The sequence below is a fragment of the Serinus canaria genome, chromosome 4, assembly GCF_022539315.1.
Source record: "Serinus canaria isolate serCan28SL12 chromosome 4, serCan2020, whole genome shotgun sequence".
Taxonomy (NCBI): Eukaryota; Metazoa; Chordata; class Aves; order Passeriformes; family Fringillidae; genus Serinus; species Serinus canaria.
In genome coordinates this window covers 28,960,360-28,973,553 of record NC_066317.1, presented here as the reverse complement: position 1 = coordinate 28,973,553, position 13,194 = coordinate 28,960,360, and the positions used below count along the sequence as shown (strand labels likewise).

General features: G+C 47.4%; 1 protein-coding gene across 4 annotated transcripts in view; it reads right to left on the bottom strand.

Moving 5' to 3' along the window:
- Nucleotides 1–1,489, bottom strand: part of TMEM131L (transmembrane 131 like) — a 79,551-nt gene extending 78,062 nt beyond the window's left edge. For 3 of the 4 annotated variants that reach the window (XM_030239063.2, XM_030239062.2, XM_030239061.2), the window contains exons 1-2: nucleotides 1,318–1,488; nucleotides 935–1,005 (exon numbers count right to left, since the gene is read on the bottom strand). In XM_030239063.2, coding sequence (XP_030094923.1) covers nucleotides 935–1,005; nucleotides 1,318–1,441 — 195 coding nt within the window. In that variant the 5' untranslated portion in view covers nucleotides 1,442–1,488. Of the gene's footprint in view, nucleotides 1–934; nucleotides 1,006–1,317 lie in introns of all 4 variants that reach the window. The other variant, XM_030239064.2, reaches the window with a different exon arrangement.
- Between the last annotated feature and the right edge of the window lie 11,705 nt (nucleotides 1,490–13,194).

Sequence of the window (13,194 nt, the reverse complement as noted above, 5' to 3'; positions counted from 1 at the left end):
ACATCTGCAACAGGCAAAATCTCAACAGCACAACAAATGTATCTTATAAAATTATTTGGACATACAATAGATAACACTTCATAACACCACAGTACAAAATGCTGGGTCCTGGGAAGCAGCATCAATTGTTAGCTAGCTAAGAAACAGCAGTTCTGCTATTTTTCCTTACATTAATGGGTGTCAGTGGCTGAGCACTAAACAGAGAATGATATATGGGCTTAAGACAAATAAATTACCCACTTTTGCCCCTCATATAAGATGATGTCCCTAAGGACTGCTTCTTCCCGTTTATGAGCCTGGTGCCTGGAAGTCTAGAAGGCCGAGCTCAACATATGGCAGAGTCCGTCAGTGCGAGTTAAATGACTGCCTCAAATGCCATAAACTCCAGACCCCGCTTCCAGCGCCCCTCCTCGCTCACCAGCCCCGCCGGGCATTGTACCATATTGGTTCCTCTCGCCAGCACAGAATTTATCACATCTTGTTACTGCCCAACGAAAGCGGCTAAACAGAACAAAAAAAAAAAAAAAAAAAAAAAAAAAAAAAAAAAAAAGCGCTAGAATGAAAGGAACGGCACATAAATGATGTGTCATTTGAGGGGGGGGGGGGAAATGGCTCCACCTGAGCAGGCCTGAGATATAAATACATGCATATTCACGACAGGCAGGTCTAGTGCCTTCCGACCACAAATGCATTCGTTTAAAATAAATAAATAATTAAATAGGGGGGAACCCCAAACAGAAAATAAATGAAGCCGAACAACCACGCCGCTGCGCAGGCTGAGGGGGCCGCGGGGCTGGGGCTGCGCCGTGACAGCAGCGGGCGAGGCCGCCCCCGCCCCGCCGGCCCCGCGCCCGCCCCCCGGACCCCAACACACCCGCACAGCCCCGCAACGGCTCCGGCCCCTCCGCCGCCCCCACCCCCCGCGCCCCCTCACCTGGGCGGGCAGCAGGAGCTCCCCCTCCTCGGCTTGCCACAGCTCCACCACGCCGGGGATGGGCTCGATGGCTGCGGGGGCAGAGAGAGAGAAAGAGCGGATGGGCAGGGGGCGGGCGGCCGGAGCCCGCAGGCGGCGGCCCGGGGCTCCCCGCGCCGGGGCGGGCCGGCAGAGACGCGTGGCCCGGCGGGTACCACAGGGCCGGGAGGAAGGGAACCGAAGTCGGGGGGAGAGGTGAGCCGCGTCCCGGCTCCCTTTGTGTCCCCGGGCTGCCACCGCGGCAGCCGCCCGAGGGACGGCGACGGGGGCGGCGGCTCCGCTCTCAAGCGCGGAGCGGGCAGTGCCGGCATCCCCGCCCCGCTTTGCCCCGCCAGTGCTCTTACCTTGTCCCTGCGCCTCCCCGGGCCGAAAGCAGGGCAGGAGGACGTGGAAGACGCCGAGCAGGAGGTTCATGGCCGCGGCCGCGCGGCAGTAGCCGCCGTGCTGCGGGAAGCGCAGCCCCGCCATGCCGCGCCGCGCCGCGCCGAGCTGCGGCTGGGGCGGGGCGGGCCGCGGCGGGGGCGGCTCCGCGGGCACCGGGCACCGCCCCCGCCCGCAGCGCGGCTGCGCCCGCCCCGCCCCGCAGCGCCGCGCCGCGCACATGGCCGGGCGGCAGCGCTGCCGCCGCCGCGCTCCCAGAGGCGCCCGAGCCAAGTCCCCCGCAAAGCAAGAAGGAGGTGGGGGAGGCGTTGTGAGAAACACGGATCGGTTTTGTGTAGCTAGGTCGTGCAGTCGGACCGCGAGCTGCCCTACACCCCGCCCGCCCTTACGCACGTGGGGGTTGTCACCGCGCCGGGGCCCGGTGCTCCCTGGTGGTTTTTAGAAATAAAAAAGCACGAGAAGTGCGAAGGGAGGAAACCAGGATGCCGCGCGAAGGGGGAGGGGAGAGCGCAGCGAGGAAGGAGGGAACACGTGGTAGCGGGGTAGGCAAAGTCCCCTCGATCTGGTGGTCCTATTGCACAGGATCCTTATCACACAGGATCGTTAGGACCGGAAGGAATCTCTGTACATCATCGAGTCATCCGCCTTCCAAGACAGCGTCATCTGGAGCAGGTGACACAGGAACTTCTCCAGATGGGTTTGGAAGGTCTCTAGAGAGGGCAGCCTCTTCCAATGCCACCAGTCAGCTTAATCTGCCTCAATATTCCTTGACTGCTTGGCAGCACTATATGTTGAGGGTCGCTGCTGCTGTTCTTAAGCAACAGCGTTTTGGTCTTAAGCAACTCTACAGGTGCCCGTTGGACGTCTCAAGGAATTACACGGTGTTTGCAAAACAGAAGTGTAGAACAGAGCCCAGAGATAGTTGTGAGGGTCACACGGTATGTATCTCACATACCCTCCTAACTGCATTTTAAAAGTGCTTTTTTAAAGTCCCTTCTGCTTAAAAAAAAAAAAAAAAGCCCCCTCAGATGCCTTAATTACAGGAAAAAACAGTTGTTAAACTAGTTCTGCAAACCTCAAGGAGAAAAATAAAGCAAATACTCTGCTAACAAGGTTTGCGCAGGCCCCAGAATGCATCTGGCTTTCCCCTTACCAATTACACATAGTAACTCACACAAACACTGGCAGCATGGGACTTGGTCAGCAAAGGCTCATAAATAAAGCCAAAGAAATGACAAAAATCATTTTTAGCCCTGAACTGGGACAATACATGAGGACATTTGGGACCTTGGTCCCCAGCAGCAGTGGGTCACTTGCACAATGCCCTTTCTGCTCAGCGCTTGGAAAAGCTTTTCCCACCCAGAGGCCATTCAGGTTTGACTGGAGATGCAGGTGGGTCTCCACAAAAGAAGTGCCCACTCCCTTCCTAAAGTAGAAGACTTTGGCATTTGATGTTGCACAACCACCAAAGTACAGCTGGCAATGCAGCCTTGTCTCCTGCCCATATGCTCCTCTTTCTGTCTTCTCTTCCCTCTTTCTCCTGCTCCCTAATGGTTAGACAGGTCCTTTGTTTTCCACACTGTCCCCCTGTGTCTTTAATCTCATTGCCTGGGCTTTCCCACACATGGGCAGAGGAGCACTGTGGCACCCCTCCACCTGCACCCCAGAGCACCCCCGGGTTGCAGCCTTTCAAAATAGGAATGGTTGGATGTTTCTGTGATGGCAGACATGTGTCTATGCTTGGACAGGTGCCTGAGTACCTGCTTTAGAGAAAAAGAGACTTACCTCCTCCTTATATGACAACCCCATTCAGGGACTGCATGACACCATGAACGTGCTGTGCATTCAGTAGGGAACATTTCCCATTGCTTCTGCAACTGGTTCCAGTTGGAGTACTCGCTAGAGCTGTAGAGTAACATTATTTTAACTTACTAGCTTTGCTTGATGAGTTTTTAAAATGTTTTGCCATCATGACCTGATGATTTTTTGCCTGTCTCAAAGTCAATTCCATTTTCAGTGCCTGCAGTGAGGGGTCTGGCAGGACATAGGTAGGGGTTTAAAGGGAAACTCCTAGACAGTCTTGGTTTAGGTAAGCAGGCTTAAAAATGTTAAGTGAGAGAGTTAGCCTGAGCTGCAGTCCAGGCTGGGACAAGACTCACCCTGGAAATGCTTCCCACTTGCTCCCCTTTGTAAAACAAAGGACATGTCTGTGGCTTTGGGAAGGGCTGGGGAGCAGGGGAAGCAAGGCTTTCTACAGTCATGGTAGAGCCACTTTTACCAATCTGAACAGTGGAACACTTTGCTTTCTGGAGGCTTTTTCAGATGCAATGCGCAGGACTGGGAGGAAATCAGGGCCACAATGCAGATGTTGCGATCGCATGGGGAGATACTTGTTGTGTAACAAGCATCAGATGGGAGCAGGCAGCCTAATTACATCACTGCTCTTGTGCCTCCGTGCATCCCTTTACCAGCAAAATATGTCCAAGACTGTTCCTCATGTGTGAGATGAGATGAGAGGAGACGAGATGTACCTGATGCCATGTACGTGGAAATGCTCCATTTTATTTAGAACAACCTTGCTCCTCTAGTCTGACTGCAGACCCCTGGGTGAGGAGCTTGGTGTGAAAGGGGAAACAAAGGCTGCTTGGCAAGTCCCTGACAGCCCTCTTTGATGGGCTACCGTGGTACTTTTCTGTTCCTCAGAAAATACTGACTAATCTGGAGTGAATGGATTCACCCCACTCACCGGGCAAAGCAAACAACTGCTAAAACATTTGGATGAGGAACTTGTTGGACGATGCACTGGGGGGGCATGGTCCAGCTTGTGAACCTGGACCTGGTGCAGCACCCCTTGCTATCTGCAAACATGACAGTGCTCTTCGAAGCTCACAGACCTATTGATGCTGTTTTCCAGCTAGAGAAGATTTTTTTGAGGCTGTAGACATACTTAGTATTCACGCAAAACAAATCCCTGCGCTGTCATACTTTAAAATATTTGACTTGTTTTTTCAGGAGTAGGATATGCTGCTGAAATATTTTTTTTTTTTGTTTGCCTTGCCTTTCCTTGAACTACAAGGAAAAGGACCTAAGTTTTACCTACAGCAGTCTGGAAATAGTACCGTAAACTTCTGCAAATAAAAAAGCACACAGAAATTAATCCAGCCCTAAATGCCATTACAAGTCCCTATTACTTGCAGCATGGGAATAGTTACTTGCCTTTCAAAAAAGATGTGAGACTTTACAGAAACACTAGGCAAAATTAATTTCTGGGGGAACTGAGCCCAGCAGAAGACTTTATAGTATGTAATCATATCATTTGCAGCCGTGTATTGCACCACATGCAGTCAATGCTCCACCTAAGTTGAGCATATTTAGGTATTTCAATTAGGTGCAGTTTGAGAGCCAGTATGCACTGAAGGTGGTATATTTTTCTTTTAAAAGCCCCAAGAAAGCAGTCAGCTCATTCTGGAGTGTTACCTTCACCTTGCCAGCCCTGGCAAGAAAACCAGCAGTGACAAGCCCCACTGGCATGAGCTGATATACCCATCCTGGGCTCTGCATCAGGCTCCAGTGGAGCTCAGGGCCTGTCCTCCTCCCCGGTGGCCTCCCTCCCTTGCCAAGTTCCTCTTATCAGCCCCATGGCTGCACATTCCCACGCCCGGAAGCCAGCCCTATCAGCAAGTGCAGCACTGGGCAGTTCCCCCTGATAAGGCTACAAATCCCAAAGAGAGATTGCGAGGTGATAACGCCTTGCCTTGGGTCATCTCCTCGCCCAGCTAGCTCATTCCTCCCCAAAGGGCGGCCTTTCCCCAAACACCCACTGCTGGGCAACCAGAGCGTTCACCAAGGGCTCAGTCCCACACAAGGACAGCCAGGTCCTTCAAACCTGAGCACACACCTGTGTGATCCCCAAAGACTAGCTCAGGCTGAATGCACTGGAGGGGGGAAAAAAATTAGCGAGAAAGAAGCTGGCAGGGTACAGCCATAAGTCTGCCCGGTTGCCCGCGGGACAGCTGAAGATAAGCAGCCCCGCCTTTTCTCCCTGGCATTCACCCCGCTCCCTTGCTTAGCCAGCCGGCGTTCTGGGAGCAGGCACTCTCCCTCCAGCTCAATGTTTGTGTAACTCCCAGCAGAGCGGGGCTGCCATCTCCACCGGGGCCCCTCTGCATCATTAGAATAATAAAACAGTACGGGAACAAGCCTTTCTCTCTTCCTTCTGGTGACAATTACTGTCATGCGCTCCACCACTGCACGCTCCCCCCCCGGCTCCCCCATTCCTAGCAAAGATTCTTAGCGAAGATTGAGTGCAGCTCGAGCTGGGCTGAGCCTAATTCTTTTAAAGACTAATTCAGCCTGATAAGAGTGTCTGGGACAAAGCCTGCCCTGGCAGCGTAATTAAAGAAGTACAAATTGTTTCTAAAACCACACGCTGGCAGAATTTTTACAATTAATGACCAGTTGTCTCTGCTGGGGCTTGTCAGGGAGGAATCGCTCTCGTCTTACGCGTCCGATCTGGGTCAGCAGCCCGTCCATCGCCTCTCTGAGGACGGGAAAGCGAACAGGCAGCGGCACTGCCCCAATAAGCTGTTAATGACACCGCACTCATTATTGCGGATAACAAACATCTTGTTTCTAAGCAGAATTTTTGGCAGCTCGCTTTGACTTTCTAGGCTGTGATTAAACACAGACAGAAAAATAGGGTTCTTACCTGGCCTACTTTTTTTCATTTTCCCTCTCCTCATGCATTTTTGATTGAAAAAACTCTGCATGGTAAAAGAAGCATCTATACGATCACAGAGAAGACTTGATGAACATAGGACAATATTAAGTTTTTTTAATGGTGCAACTTCTGCACCATTAACAAGAAAAGTAGTATGGTTAAGTGATCTATTAAAAAAAATTACTTGCTTTGGAATCTCAAATATACATACATTATATATACATACATATATATATATATATCCCAAACTCCTCTGTGTACTGAAGAAGAAAGGACAGTAAATATTTTTATTTTTAAAAGCAATGTTACCATTGTGGTATCAATCAAACGCTAGGTAATTTAAAAAATATGCTGATGTGCTCTGTCCTTTCCTTGCCCTGCTCTGCCTACATTTTTTAGCACATACACTGCATCCACTTGAAAGCGTGGTGGATCCTTGCACACAGCAGGATTTTGCAGTCTCCTGCGGGACCCACCATGTTACAATAGCGTTCAAAGCTTTATAAGCTTCATTTAGTTTCAGCAAGCCTGCTGGAGCATTGTCTGTGCTTAAAGAGGCATTTAAAACTAAAGCGAAGCTTTGAAAGCTTCAGAGACAATGACGCTGGACTCCCTAAACCCATGAGTTCACTGCACAGTTTGAAGTGATGGCATCATGTAGAAAACATGACACGCTGCTCTGAGAGCCTGGCAGCACCTAGGCACAAAAGAGGAGGGGGAACAGAAAATCTGGGGTGCACATTGAGTTTCTACCACTGAAGGTCACGCCTGGACTAAAGGGAAGAAAAGTATTCTAAATTTTTTTCTGCCTTTGAGATTTGTACCTACGCATTTTTATTCTCTCATTCAGGAATGATTTCTAAGCCATTGATATGTGTGTTTCTGAGCTGTTATGAATAAAAGAAAACAACAGCCAGAATGCATACAATAAAAACAAGGCAGGATGCAGCAGCACTGCTTCCACAAGATGTCCAGCTTTTGGTCTAGGTGGTTTGCACATCTGCGGACTGTTCAAAAGGCAGCATTTACTGCAGAACTACACTACCTACAAGCTCAGGGAAAGAGCAGTAAAACAAGCATCAGTAAAACTGTGGTTTCCTGAGCAGGCACTCATTTTTCAACGTACAACCCTGCTTGTCACCATTTCTAGGCAAGGGCATGCAATTTGTACAAACACAGTGAGAAACTGCATTGGTAACATCTCAAGGCAAGAGGAAAAAATCCTCTTGAATCCCAAAAATAAGCATCTACCCGACCCATGCCACCGCACTCAGGTGGTGAAGGTTACAGGTGTTCTTGGGCTGCAGTGGTATGAAGTCCCCTTTCCTGCCTTGTCAGGCTTCCCTGGCAAAACTCCCGGTGCTCTTGATCACCAGGGAAAATGACAAGAAGAGGGAGACCCCCACAAAAATGGCAATGATCCATGTAAAAACAGCACCTTGTGGATCAAGTCAGCTATAGGATGCCCTAAGTTGATTAAAAGGACAGTCTGTTGCAAACAGGTGTAATAAATACCAGCTTTGTAAAAAAGCAATGGTGCCTGAGCAGGTTTAGAAATAAAACAGTAAAACAGGATTTCACAGCATGACAAATGCTGTTCAGTAATGGCTGGGCACACCCCAGCAGCACTCAGAGAGCCATGTCGTGTCTCGCAGGCTGCATCTCATTCCTAAGACCACAGTACTTCATTGGGGCAGAGCTGCAGGCAAAGCTCGATGGGCTGGAAAAGGACATGCTGTGAGCCACGGCAGAGTTACCATGTGCCTGATTTTCAATTTTGATAGCTATAGAAAGTTTAAATGGGGGCAAAATGTAGTCTTATTTAACCTCAGTCCTCAGCCCAGTGGAGCCTTTTTTCACTGCAATTGAAAATAATGAACATAAACTAGTTGGAGGCAGATAACAGGCATGGGAAATTTGAGCTCAAAGGGGTGAAGCCTGGACAAAGTACAAAGCAACCAGAATCAGTTTAGTACCACAGCATGTCAGAAAAAAAGCATAGCTGTCAAGAATGCAGCACTTCCACATGTGTGCAGATGCTCTTGAGGAAGATGCACTGGTGACATTGAAAAAACATAGCACAAAAATAAAGCATGTTTCAAAATACACCTAAATTGGAAACAGTACTGTTAGAAGCTTACTAAAACACAGTAAAATATTGCTGTAGCTATTTTTTTAAGTCCTGAAGTGTTACTATAACAAAAATAAACATGCTGATGAAATATAAGACAGCAATGCTGAACTCCTGGAGAAGTGAATGGCAAATTTGCCAGAGCTGTGCTTCCAAGACTGCCTCCACAGCCCGGGATCCAATGGTAATGGGTCACAGATGTTCTCCTTTCACAAAAAGAAGTTGAATGTGTTTATTTCTTTCATGGTACCGGCCAGAGGGCAGTTAGGGGAGCAATTGGAAACCTGTGAGTTGCAATTACTTGATTGAATAATCTGTTTGAAAAAAAGATGTTGCTGTGCAAAATTATCCTCCTCCCTCCACCACCCCCCTGCCAGTTTTGACAGCACAAAAGAGTTTCACTTCCATCCAAAACTGAGAGGGAAATTTAGGTAACCCAAAACAACGTCATGTGCACAGTCTGTGAAGTACCAGGGATTTTTCATGCCACAGACATAAGGCCACCTTTTTAACATGCCCAAAGAATCCAGGGATCTGGCTGCTGACCAGCTCAGTGCCAGGGCATCAAGATGCACATGCTGGTCAGGCTCTCCAACTGGAGCCAGGTTCCCTGCCTGCTGTGTGAGAGTTGCCATGAGGAGGGATCACCTCTGGGCATAGCCTGACTTCTTGGCTCACCTATCTGCTGAAAACTCGTGTGGCTGCAGCCACCAGTTTGTGACCAAGTGCTCTCCTCCAGAACCTAGCTCTTTCCTCCTTTAGGGAAAAGAAAAGCCACAGTATAACAAAGGTTATAATAAAGTATAATAAATCCCTCCCTGAGGACAAGCGGTGCTATTACAAAGCCTTCCTGAGCAGCCCAAAGCATTGGCATTTAACAGCATTCATGTCAGGGGTGGTTTCAATGTGGGATGAGAAGCACTGCCTTGCACCCAGGCTGCATGGGCAGCAGTGGCATGAGTGACAGGGTACTTAGAGCAGTACAACTCTAACAACACGAGGAGAAGAAAGCTGATGGTTCCCAAACTCAACCCACAGCGTGAACAGTCCTTTCTGGATACCTACACTGCAGAGCAGTAAAATCCTAGGCAGGAGTGGAGTCCCTCATGGCACTTGTGCAATACAGGGTACTGAAGTCCTCTCCAGGGGCCCAGCTCCATCACCACTGAAGTCAAACATCATGTGTAAATGTGGGATGCTTCTTCAGGGGTGGCAGGCATAGATGCCCAGTTACAGACAAGCTTTCCTCTGAGGCACAAAACAGACATGGTACCCACAGACAGCTCAGCCAAGGGTAGGGAGGCAATGCTGGGATGGGAGCACGTGACTCCCCTCACCTGAAATGGTCTGGCTGAAGGAGTCTCTGCAGAAGCCCTTATCACATGGCAGACCCCAGAGCACCTTGGGGAGAAGAGAGGCCCGAGCTGTCCTGGGAAGAGCTGAAAGAAAAATTTTTCTGTCTAACTCCTATAGCCAGGAATCAGCCTAGATATTTACAACTTTCTAATCCAGTTTTGAATGCTGCCTAGAAAAGTGCTGCAGAAAAATCAGGAGATCTGGACATTTTGAAGACTTATTTTATTTCCAGGGAGCAATTTTAGGCTTGTTCGTTTCTTTGCAGGGAACATCTGCAATTCCCTGCAACTGTAATTTCTATCATTGTCTTTCAAAAATGACAATTGTACAGCCTCCTTCCAAATAATTGCAGGAACTTTCTGTTCATTTAGGGGAGCATATTTTCAATGCACAGGTCTTCACCTCACAGCAGCTCTGCCCTTTCCCCAGGGATGTGCAAGCATTCAGCTGCTGTACTGACATCCCAAGGGCTGTGGCCCTTTGCTCACCAGCTATTCCCAGTGGCATGGCACTCACAGCTGGACAGGAAGCAGTACAGCTCCAGCAGTCTGGATGAGAACCCGTGCACATCATCAGCCACAGGAGCTGGATGCCTCATTCTCTGCCTGCTGTGCCAAAAATGTACTCTGCCAGGTGCCTGAAGGCCATGCAGGGTTGCTTTTCCAAGCCCATTGTATATGCCGAGAGACATTCAAATGAAATGCAACTATGCTGCTCCTCTACAGGCCTTGATAAAACATCAGACCTCTAAAAACACCACATCTGCCCTAAGAAATACACTTCAGTTATTGTAATGAATTATATTTTTACATCCAAAATCTGTTTCATTTCCAGCAAGAAATCAGAAGATGGCTAACATTAAGTATTTCCTTAGATTCTGCCATAACAGCTATCTGGTGGCTAGATAAATGTACAAGGATATAGACTTTCTTTAAGGACACTGAAGACAGCCCTACAAAGAGGTTACCAATGATAAGTTGTGTTTTTATGTAAAACTGTCAGCCTTTTAACATTCAGAACTCCAGCTTTGCTCTCAGCTTTCTGAAGCATTATTCCTTATGCTGCTGACTGCACACTTGCACTTACATGTTTTCTTATTTTTTTGGCTCAGTAGAGCAAGCAGTCAGCTTTTCCCTCATTCCTGAGGGATATCAGGTTACAACGAATGTTGTTCTGCTATTATATACTTACCCAGTGGCGTATTAAAAATGCATATTTTCCATTTGATTTTTCTCCTTGCCAGAGTCAGGTTTAAGGCCACTTTTCTTCTCCCACTTGCTAGGTACTGTTAACAAGCAACTAGCTTATTCCCAGATGTAAAAAGGCAGGCAACAATACATGCCCTGTTTAACCCCAGCTGGGGATATAGTCCCCGCACCAGTTCATTTAAACTAAGGAAATTTACAGTGCATCCCTGCAGCTAAACTACTTTTGAGTGTATTAATTTTTGGAGAAGTGGGAGAAAGATGTACATGTGGAGGCTGCCTGGTGAAGGGCCAGCCTTCTGCAGCTGTGTGCACTCCTGCCCTGCCAATGCACGGCACACGCTCCCATTGCAGGTCCCAGAGGGTCTCAAGTCCCTGCTGGTGGGTGCCATGTCCCCCCTCTACCCTGCCCCTGGGCCACCTGGGAGCCAGCTGGAAGTGAGAGGCCATGGATGAACACTGCTGCTGAAGCTCTGGGGCACCTTGAGGGCCCTGTCACTTGCAGATTTGTTCCAACTTTGAGATCTACTCAGTCATTAAAATTGAGCAGCAAATTCAAACTAAATTCAGCCAGAAATACAGCGCAGGCTTGTTAGAGCTGTGTGCTGGAGCCTGTGGGACAGGGAATTTCCTCACCCACCTCTAATATTGCTTGGTTTAGCAGTTTCATCTAAGTGCCAGAAGAATGAAACCAGGAGAGAATCCCTGTGGATGGTTTAACCCCCCACAGGCACTATCCAATACTGCTCCAGCAGCCAGCACCACCACACAGAGCCCCACATCTGACACGAGGAGAAGCCCAAATGCCACAGTGCCAACATCTGCCCATGTTTTCCCTTTGGTGCTTCCTGCTGTGGAGGGGTGGTTCACCAGCCCCCCCATTCCCAGGTCAAGGTACTGCAAATAGATGGGGTAACCCTGGTACCTTGTTCTCAGTCTCCAAGCTCTTGATGTGTGCACTCAGCAGTATGATAAAGATCCCAAAACCTTACCAACTGACCTTTTTTCCTGGTTCACAATTAGGTTAAATACCTTAAATAATTAAGTAGAACTGATGCTAAGAATATTCTTTTACAGATATGCTAGAAACTGGTATTATAGGAATCTCAAGAGGCAATTTAATCGCTATCATGATTCCCTGAAACACCAAAAGGAGGGATGCAACTGTTTTTCCTACAGCAAAAAAAGGGTGAAAGGTTCAGCCTGAAAATACATTTGTGGTCTGGTAATTGCCATGTGTAAAAAGAATGAACTAGAGGATTACACAGACAGAGTAGGCAGTAAATCATATAGATGTAAAAGCATGTTACCACTCAAGCTAGAAATACTCCTTAAAGGAATTACATTGTCTGTTGGCATATTTTATTTGGTCTTAATTGAGCATATCAAGAAACAGATCACTACTCATGCACACTTCTGATATGGTGCCTCACTGCTTGGATTTGTCTGTGGCCATACAATTATGGATGATCAAAATCAATTAAATGCATTCACTAAAGTAATCACCTTAGCAACAGAAAAAAAAAAAAAACCCACAAAAAAAAGTCATAGGTGAAAATGTTCTGAAATTATATATTTCTATGCTAATATGACATACAATAGCAAGGAGGACAGGCTGATATTTCTGAAAGGTCCATTTTTTGTGCAAGTAACCAGAAAAACATGAAGTAAAAAGCTAGAATTTTATATTCCCCACTATTCATAGTCCTAAGGACCAGAAGTTAGGAGTTTGCATGGACATACTCTAACTCAACCCACAAAAGGACTCATCTAGATTTTATGCTTACTCAGCAGTCTTCAGCTGGAAAACTAAGCTATCTTCCTTAGCTTTATTCAAATATATCCTTAGCTTTACCTAAGCATCCAATTCCACCCATTTGGGAAAAATTCAAAAGATTTTCTTTATTATACTTAGCATGACAAGCATGTGAAAACAGAGGATGCTTCATGCAACTTTCTTAAGGAAAAGAATGCAAACTCACCTCTAAGTCTCCTAGGAAACATTCCCATTCCAATCAAGAAAACATGGGGAAAAGCATAAGGGATTAAACTTGAAATCTGGTTTATTTCAATTTCTGCTTTTAGTAACTGAAGGTTATGTATCCATCTTTCAAAAGCATTAAATGTGAATGAGACTGATTCTCAAACTGGAAAAGGACATGACACTACTGTCAACTCCAAAAATAGTTATTCTGGAAAAAAAATAAAATCTACTGCTGTTGAGACCCCAAATACTGTCCAATGTATTTTGGGCCCTAGAAACTTTAGTAAGCAAAATGACTTTCATCTAGTTTGCATATTTCTGCTGTATTCAGAACCAGGCTCAATGGCTCCTGCAGAAAAGTATGATTTACAATCCTGCTTTCCTTAACAACAGAAAAATGAGAAAAAACCCCTCACAAAATCTCCCTTATCTATTCTCATCCAT